The sequence below is a fragment of the Diachasmimorpha longicaudata genome, chromosome 14, assembly GCF_034640455.1.
Source record: "Diachasmimorpha longicaudata isolate KC_UGA_2023 chromosome 14, iyDiaLong2, whole genome shotgun sequence".
Lineage (NCBI taxonomy): Eukaryota > Metazoa > Arthropoda > Insecta > Hymenoptera > Braconidae > Diachasmimorpha > Diachasmimorpha longicaudata.
Window position 1 is genome coordinate 3,796,697 of NC_087238.1, and position 10,067 is coordinate 3,806,763.

General features: G+C 36.4%; 1 protein-coding gene across 2 annotated transcripts in view; it reads right to left on the reverse strand.

Moving 5' to 3' along the window:
* The window catches only part of LOC135169308 (polypeptide N-acetylgalactosaminyltransferase 2), a 129,906-nt gene extending 120,964 nt beyond the window's left edge, over positions 1-8,942 (reverse strand). For both annotated transcript variants that reach the window (XM_064134194.1, XM_064134195.1), the window contains exon 1: positions 8,631-8,942. In XM_064134194.1, the coding sequence (XP_063990264.1) occupies positions 8,631-8,720 (90 nt within the window). In that variant the 5' untranslated portion in view covers positions 8,721-8,942. The remainder of the gene's footprint in view (positions 1-8,630) is intronic.
* Positions 8,943-10,067: the final 1,125 nt, after the last annotated feature.

Here is a 10,067-nt window from a genome sequence, read left to right on the forward strand (position 1 = left end):
GGAGGCTAATTTTTGTGATAAAACTAATCTTCCTCCCTTACTTCGCCCCCTGGAGGTCTAATTTTTACCTAAAATTTTTTTACATAAAAGAAATCGCATAGAAATTACGTCGCGGTAATTTTTACGCAGAAAAAAAGTCGATTTATCTTCAATTTGTTTAAATTTTCCCCAGATATCGACATAATTATTGAAAACTGGTCAATAATCAAAAGTACCTTTCCCCTTTTACCCCTCACTACTCACCTGACTATTAAAACCTCTCCAGTTAAAAAATTCCCTTTCAATCAAAATTTCCCATAAAAAATTTATTTAAAATTCCTTTTCTTTTTTAAAAAATCATGAACTACTTTTATCCCACCATGATTTACGGATTCTGACAAGAATAAACGTTTACGTTTTTCCGTTTGTAAATTCAAACAAATATTTTCTGTACATGCACACCCTTGCAAAAGTGAAGATAAGATAATTAAAACAGGGGATAAAACAAAGTGAATTAATTGCCAGAGGATTAGCTTTCTTGAGTGAAACGAGGGGTTTTTCGTGACCAAAAAATAATGGGGCTCGTCGGCTCGGCACGTTAACTGACCAGTTTAATATATTGCCTGGATACACGTTATAAATAGTGACTAGTGAGTAGGTAAAGGGGGGGGGGGATAAAATAGACCCGAGAGATGTACGTTTTGGCCGCGCATTTAGCACTGATGGCCCCGTTGGCTTTGTATTTTATCGGTTGGATTACATTTTCATCTCTTTCAACCCATTCGACCCAATTAAACCAGTGGTCCCTATCGTAAAATCACCCTGACAATCATTTTTAGAGGCCAATGGGTACGATAATATCCCCAATAATCATTCCAATTAATTAACTTATCCATCAATTATACACTATTTTTAAAAAAATTCAAAGGCCATTTGATTTTAAAATTTTTCGCTTTCGATATTAAATTATAACAAAGATCAATTTTCCTCATTTGCAATTAAAACTATTAATCGACTAATTAACAATTCATTGATTGATTAATATGTCGATTAATTAATTGATCAATTGATTGGACAAGTAATTGATAAGTTGATTGATTAATTTATTGATTAATAGATCGATTAATTGATTGATGAATATATTGATTAAAAGATTGATTAATAGATTGATTAATAGATTGGTTAGTGTATTGATTATTTGATTGATCAATTGATTGATTAATTGGTTGAGTAATCGATTGATTAATTGGTGATTAATTGCTTAATTATTTTAATTGAAGGGACTAAACGTGAAGGAAATATCGTTCGAATAAATGCGAATGAAGAGGAATTTATTCGCAATTTTCTCTCGTCATTTAGTTTTCACTCATCAAACTGTCGATGAAAAATCGTAATGGGCATTTTTTTTCAAGGGGTTATTGCGGTTCGATCCATTTACACGCGACCAGGACACGATCCCCCCCCCCCCGGGTGAAAAGGCCCTGGAAAGTGAACGATGGGATGGAGAGAGTGAGGAAGAGGGCTTTGTTCCCACATGCGTGCACCGAGTGGATACCTCTCGTCCTATATTTTGAAAAGCACTCGAGGCACTTATGACTCGATGTTAAAATCGACCTACGACATGTTCCCTTCGGTGCAATCGATTTTACTGTGTACCATCGACTGGTGATTTTTTTTATTGCCATTTGTTGGTGATTCATTTGTAGAAATTTCGAATTAACAGAATGAGTTGAGTGAAATTTCATGTTCATCGTGACTCACTTGTTAATATAATTATTATTATATTAAGACCATAAGTGAGTTATTAATTATTGTTAATAAGTCACTTGTGATGAACATGGCGACCAAAAATGTGATGGTACATCGTTGTAAATTATTTATAATCAATATATATTATATTATATATTATTTATTAACGCGGAGTGACCCAGACCCATTTCCACCCCCCAAAATCACTTTTTTCACGAGTTGAAAACTAAATTTTTTATAACAATATATTTAAAATTAATTCCTCCGACAGATTGTGATAAAAAAAAATTGCATTCGCGATAAAATTAAAATATTGCTGGGGGATAAAAATTCTTCACGTTAAATCGAAAAATTGAACATTACTTGGCAGGAATGAATTTTCATTAAACATTCAAGGTGAAATTTTTTCCTATAACCGACGCTGTAGTGGAGTAAGAGAGTGAGAAAAACATTCGCCACCGCTGACCGCAAAAATTCCTCGTGGTCTGGCTTGTACTCTCAAGCCTGAAATGTCGTTTCCAATTATTTTTATCCCCCGAATATATATTTTTTTTCACTCCGTCATTATTCTTATTATTCCCACAAAATGGTTTTCCACGTTCCATGAATTTTCCCCACCCGTCGCGCCAGTTTCATTAAATATTTTCATGAGATTGGATTAGCAAAGGTGAGAGAAAAAAAAATTGAGCACAAGTGCCTCCACCGAGAAAAAAAAATATTTTTGCCAAATATCTATTCACTTTAAAGAAGTATTTATTTTTCAATATTAAATATCTCTAGTCAAGTCAGTGCTAGTGTGAGAGAAAAATATAATTGTGGCAGTTATATTTGTTTTAAACAAACAAATTCCCAAAATTTTCATTAAAAAATTTCCTTTAAATTCTTATCAGACTATTTAATTAACAAAATGATGTTTTTCTCTCAATATCGACAATCCTGATTAGCTTTCAATTACGTTAATTATATTATTCTAGAACATAATCATGTTAATTATTACCCTGAGTGAACCCCTTCAATAATTATAAACATAAAAAAATCATCAAAATTTTTTTCTCTATCGAAATTCAGAAATTAAAAAAATGAAAAATCCTTAACTGATTTCATTTGACCTTCTGTGCAACATAGTCATCCCCAACAGCAATAAAATTATCATCAGCGAAATCTCATTAAGCTCCTCTGAGGATGACTCAATTTAAAAAATATAATTCCAGAAAAATAAATAGTTCTTTCAAGGAAATGAATATTTAACAAAAATATTTTTCTTCTCACTGTCTCTCTTTATCTCCCTGTGGCTCAGAGAAAAATACCAGTCTTTACCGTAGGTGAGTGGGGGCTGGTGTTCATATGGGTTACGTATTCTAGAGGTGTAGCTGGTGTACGGTGAGATAATATTGATGGCGGTACTTCTGCCTCCAGAGAAGGCCATAATGCATAACGCTTGATACTCTTGATGCTGGTACCTTGTTGGAGATCCTCGGCTTACTTCTCGAGACATCAAATGTATATTTGTGGGACAAAAAAGGGGTTTGGGTAATATATTTCATAATTACGTGCTGGGAAAATTTGTGGGGGTGAAATATCGTGGCACAAGATTTTTGCCGAATGCGATGAGTTTACAACACGAGAATTTTGATGAGACGCGACCTCAGTGGCGCTACGACACGATAAAATCATAAAAATCACACGAAAAAAAAATTTGAATAAAAATTGGACCTCAAGAGGCCCAAACGTCGGACGAAATGACATTCAAACAAGTTTTGGTCAAGTTTTGTTGCGAAAGTGACACTTGAGGGTCTGATTTTTCCAATAAAACTGACCCTCATCCCTTGTTTCAACCTCTGAAGACCTAATTTTCAATCAAAATTGATTTCTGTGTAATTAACATTCGTTGATTACTAAAATCAATGTTATATTTGAGAGTTTGTTTGTGTTATTATGTGAGAGAACATTTTTATGTTGTTAAATTCTAATGAAGGCCTGAGTGATTGGAAATTTGGATTTTCATTCGCCCAAAGTGTCAGACGTTTAGAACCTCTAGTTCAAGATTTAGTCTAATTTAAACAAATTAACAAATGAATAAAACAAAACTCCCGCCATAACCCGACCAGGAACCGAACCCGAGTCGAACTTTAATCTGAACTAAAATCCCGATCCATCGATCACCTTTCTAACAACATTTCTCTTTTTTTTTATTTTTCAAATTTTCTTCTCTCTACCGACATTTGTGTCTCCAAATTCTCATGAGTATTTCGTAAGCGTGTGAGCTCCCGAGTTCTATCGACTGGAAAACCAAAAATCGTAGCGTAAAATGAAAAAAAAAAAAAAAACAAAATGAGTAGTAGCGCAGTGCTGCATTCCCTGTGCTGTATCTGCTCGAGCGGAAATGGCGGGAAAAGCCTCAACGACAATGCACCCCTCCCCTCCCGCCACGGGCGCCAGCCCGCAGGTCTATCCATACGTGCTGAACAATAAATATCGTAAGAACCGGAGAAATTGTCCGAGAGTAAATATATAATCCCGAGAATGGATCGACCGATTTAACTCGATTTGCCGTTTATCCATGACATCATTGTTTTCATCCTCTCGTATCTGGGGACCTCGTGTACACAACATTGAACATCTACTGATCAATTTAAAGCCCATTATTGTGAATTATTTTTTGTGGCTTTGTAGAATTGGATTGGGCCATTTATTTCCACTCAATAAATGACGACAAAAACGATAATAATGAGGAGCTTAGGTAGAGTCTATTTTTAAAATATTTTTTAATATTAAAAAAGAATACGTGGGAGTGTATTTTCATGAGATGTCAGTAATTGTTTAATTTGATAAACTAATTTTTTAATATCGATTATACTAAATATTAAATAGAAATAATAATGTAGAGACGATGGAATTATATTTTAATTGTCCTCAATAGGGGTAAAATGAATTAGTTGTAATATTTGTTTTTTGTTATAAATTATTTGAAGGAAAAATTCATCTTGGGAATGAAAAAAAATTAAATGTAGTTGCATGAAGTATATTTTATAATTAATTCAAGTTTTTAGTTGATCTTTTAGTTGATTGTATGGTATATTCGATTTTCGATGACAATATTGATAAATAAAATTAATTTTTCATGGGATATTATCTACTGTCAATGAATTAAATAGTTCAAAAATGTTTGTCTTCAATATGTGCACTCAATCCCAGAGGGATCCCAACTCTACAGTACGTCGTACGCCCCTGAGATTGTTTTGAATGTCTCCATTCCACAATAACATCGTTACTCTTGAGTTTGTTTGATGGGTCAGTGAATTTAGTGAAATGGTTCGTACTAGTTAGTAATGTTGGAGCAAAGTTATTTTGGAAATTATTTGGGATTTTGCCAAAGGTAAAGTGAATCGAGAATAAGTGAACGAACAAAAAAAAACAGTAAATCTACTGAATTATTAAATTTAATTATGAATCATATAATTTAAATTAAATTATAAATCATTAAAAATTAAATTAAATCACAAATAATTAAATCATAAATTCAATAAATTATTAAAATTTGATGAACAATATTATCCACATCCTCGACTTTTTCAAAAAATCTAAAAATATTTTATAATTTAAAACAAAAAAATTGTTTTAAAGAATCTATGGAAATATTATTTCATTGTTTTTCACCTGAAATTTCCCGGACTATCCGCTCAAATCACGAACAACTCAGACCAGTAAAAAGTCATTAACCGTAAAAAATACCGTAACATTATGGTTTTTTCGCACGATTCACCGACAAACTATAAGTGCTCACTTTCATCAGATAAACTCTAGTTTCCCGAGCGCAATTGCAGTGAAATTTCAAGACAAAAATCTACTCTATCCGCATTCAATTAACCCACAATTTTTATTCACTAATCAAATGAATATTTTCTCGTCGATTGAGTACTTAAATAATTTATCAGGATGCGCCGTAATTACGCTAGCTCGGGGTTACAGCTGATTTGACCTGAAATTAATTGTTATATACCTGTGAATATAACGCTACGATCAATTAAATTTTTGGTGGTTCTCCTTCATTTTCAAAAATCATTATGTAATTTGCAGTTCCCGTTTTCCACTGCCGTTAGCCCGACTAGAGAATTTATCGAAATTTCATTGACAGTTATACGGCAATTTCCGACCTTGGGGGTTTTAATTAGATATGAAATTATTTCCACGTGAAAGCCTGAACTAATTAATAATTATTAATTAATTGAAAATTAGTTGTTCATATATTAACCATTATACCTATTTTTAATTATGTCAAGTTACCAATTTTCAGTAATTATTTCTCTAAAACAATACGGTCAAACAATGACATTATTCTGACTGTATTAAAGGGGGTGGTTTTTGCCCCAAATGATTTTTATTTGAAAAAATATCGAGTCGTTGAATTTTTTAAAAAACTTGTAAGCCCTAATCCGTCATTAAAACACGTAAAAAAATTATCAAACTTCAAAAAACTTGATCAAGAATCTCGAATGACAACTCGAAAATGAATCGATTATCCAAAAGTCGAATTCGAATCAGAATAAGTTTCAGTAGAACCAGCGACAGATGTCGTGGGCTATGGAAATGACCGTTAATTTCAAATAATATTTCTAATGGAACCGAAAATACGTTAAAAAACTAAAATGGGGTCTTTTTTGCTCGATCGAAATAGTATCGACCAGATAACAAAGAAAAAAGAACAACAACAAAAGGACGGAAGCGCTAGTGTATTAATAATCTTTGTGACGCTTCGGAGAGGAGGAGCCGCGCGACGCACGACACGACAAGAGTCGAGCGGATCCGAAGAAGCGCAACGGAACCCGAGCGGACGCATCGGAACCCGACGAGACCCGAAGGCCGCTGCGCTCACCGTAACGTGATTTTTTTCTATGACTTCTTCGCCTCAAAAATTAGCAATCAACTGCAAATTTATCTAGATAAATAAAGCCGAACCCTTTCCTCCCAGTTTCTGTGTCCAACTTCAGGATGTTTGTTATTTTTTATGTCCAACTAACTCCGGACGGGTACCCATTGGCCGCAGTAACGGCGGTTGCACTTACAAATTGAGACCCCATCTCGTGGTTTAACGAGCGACCCGCGGCGCTCGTTACAGCTCCACTGAGGTAAAATAAAAAAAAAAAAAGCGGAAGCTTTGAGGAAGAGGAGATGAAAAAAAAAAACCTCCACAAACAGCGAATTAAACCCCCTCGTTATTTCGGCAGTTCGATGTCTACGAGAGACTCTTGCGAATGAAATAGAAAGACGACGATTAAAAAAATTTAATTAAAAAAAAAATGTCAAGAAAATTTGTTATAAAAAATTAATTGAATTTTTACGCCACTCGAGAAGTTGTTGTGACTGGTATTCGTCATAGCCTGACATGTGCCGGACGTTGAAACTGGGCAGAATGTCTGTTAAAACTGTACCATCAAGTTGAAGAACTTGACGTGCATTCGTGCAAATCACATGAGCGAACGAATGGGGTTGCGAGGAGGCTAAACATATATCGGTGGCAAATATGTGAGCCACCGAAGCACGCCATCGGCAATGAGCCCAAAGTATATTTAAACGCAGCGTAAAAAATATCGTACCTGAAGATGATGAAGTCTATTGGAATTATTGGATGCAGAAATTATATTGAGTCAATCGCATGAGAAAATTTATTTGAAAAATTCTGAATGTAAGCAAAACTGCAATTTTATGTTAAATGAGTTTATAAGGAATATGTATGTGATATATACAGCAGAAGAATGATTTATATATTTTTTTTCTTTGATGAAAATCGGCCCAATATATTTTTTTTTGGTGAAGGTCATCTTGGACTTTCATTTGTGAGTGAAATATTTCGTGAAAAATCGAACAGTCGTCGACCCTGACATCTCCAAAAAAATTTGAGTGATGAAGATAGATGAAAAGATGTCTCGCAAATTTTTTCTGATTTTTCGAATGATCTAGGAGAGAGATATGATTTTTTTTTATTTTCGGAGTTTTTGTAACGTAACTAGTGCCCTATACAGGGGATTTCAATAATTAAACAAAGAAAAACTTCATCTCTTCATGGGGTATTGAAAGGTATTTTAAAAATATTTTTTAATTGGCATCTCCACCCCTAAAACATGGAAATCGCAAAAAAATGAACATAAAAATAAAGTTTTTTGAAGTACAAAACTCGCGATTTTCTCCAAAAAAATCACAAAGTTGTGGGATACAAAAAAAAATATTGAACGCTGGGAAAATTGTGTTCTCCAGAGTTTTCCGGTTTTCATTTCACCATTTTCTACTTCCTAATGACATTGAATGTTTTAAGAGCATCGAACACTAACACAATTCCTACGAGAATTAGAATTAAAACTCTAATTAAAATCCTAAGACCCTAATGTTCATAAAAAATCAGTCGAAATCCTCAAAGATTTCCCGAGTTATTTCCAACTTATTACTTCCGGTATCATTGAAGCCCGAGAAAAAAAAATTCGATACAGACTTAGATCCGATCCAAAAGAAAGTGAAACTTAAAAAACCTCCAACTGCCAAAAAACAATAACAAATGATTTCTAAGTGAACGTCTCCTTGTTTTCATGATCAGACACTGTCTCACTTCACGATCACAATCTCATTTACACATAAAACTGATCAGAAATCATCTCAACCTGACCTTCTCCAAACTTCCATTTCAACAAATAAATAAATCATTCAACACACACTACATACCATACAATACACAATAAACAATCCCAACAATCAACTTAAAAACCCTTTAAATTTCTTTCCCCACGAATTCAATTTTTTCCCGCCTTTCCCTCCCACCTCACCATAAACTCCCCCAATCCCCGACTACCTCACAATTAATAAATTCATCTCCATCACCCCTCCCCGCACACCAACAAACAACAATCCCTTACCTTATTATCCCTCGACGAGTGATAATAGTAAACACAGATGAACATCCACGCGCAGGACAGCAGCAAAACAATTTTCACATTTCGTCTCATGATGTCTCCCAAATAGTCAATCCACCCCCCTGAGACCCACGTGCTCCTAACGTGCCTTCAATCCCCCAAACATTCAACAACCACCCCTCCGACCGTCCTACCACCCCCTTTATCCCTTCACTTTTCGTTGTCGAGTTTTATCGACCGACGAGAGAGTGAACTTATCTGTCGGGCGCACACACAACACCAAACCGACCCTCTCTATCTCTCCACCACCACCACCACCTCCTCCCCTCCCACCACCACCACCTCCCCCTCCCCCACGCGCCCCGGCGAACTGATATTACATTCGCGATCTACCGTAAACAAACAATTAACATTCGTTAATAATTCCCGCACTGTCACATGTGTACACCAACACAGCCACTGACACACGACTGACGATGGAATTGGACGACTGTTGGGGTACGTTTACGAGACGAATTGTCGGTGGTGTTTTGTTGGGGGGGAGAGAGCGCGAGTGACTGAGGTTACGGGACTGCCGGCAGTCGAAACCGTACTGATGGGATCCGGGCGTGCTGGCGGACTAAACTCACCACTATCGCCGATAGATGGCGATGGTCGGGCCGCGGGATGTACGAAAGGAGACGAGGTGCGCAGAGTTGGATGATTTTTAGACGGGTGGGGTGAATTAGACAGTACGGGTGGCGGGGAGGTTCAGTTAAGGCGGGGGGGGGGAGGTGGACCGCGGGTGGAATATGGAAGAATTATTTTTGGAAGTTATTGTCAGTGAGGGGCAGAGGATTTGCATGTGCTAAAATAATATGTGTGTGTGTGTTCGTATGTAAGGGGGGGGGGGGGTATGAGAGAGGGGGTTAGATTGTGTGGCCCCCCCCACACTCACTGCCCCCCACCCTCCCTGGGGGGTGAAATATGGAAGAATTATTTGTTGAAAGTTATTTTCAGTGAGAGACAGATGATTTGCATGTGTTAAAATAATATGTGAGGGGGGGGGGGGGGTTGTCGACGGTGAAGGGAGGGGGGAGGGGTTAGATAGTGCGGTGAGTGGTGAGTGGAATATAGAAGAATTATTTCTGGGAGTTATTGTTAGTTGGGGGTAGATGATTTGTATGGGATAAAATAATGTCTACATGTGTGTGTGTGGGGGGGGGAGGAGGGAGGAGGGGGGAGGCAATGCGGAAGAAGGGGTTAGATAGTGCGTGGGTGGTGGGTGGAATATGGAAGAATTAGTTTTGGGAGTTATTGTCAGTCGAAAGCAGATGATTTGCATGTGTTGAAATGGGGGGTGGGGGTGGGGGGGGAGGGAGATTGGACTGAAGGATTTTTAGGGGAGATTTTTGGTTTATTTATTCTGGTGATTTGACTGGTGTAGGCGGGCAGAGAAAA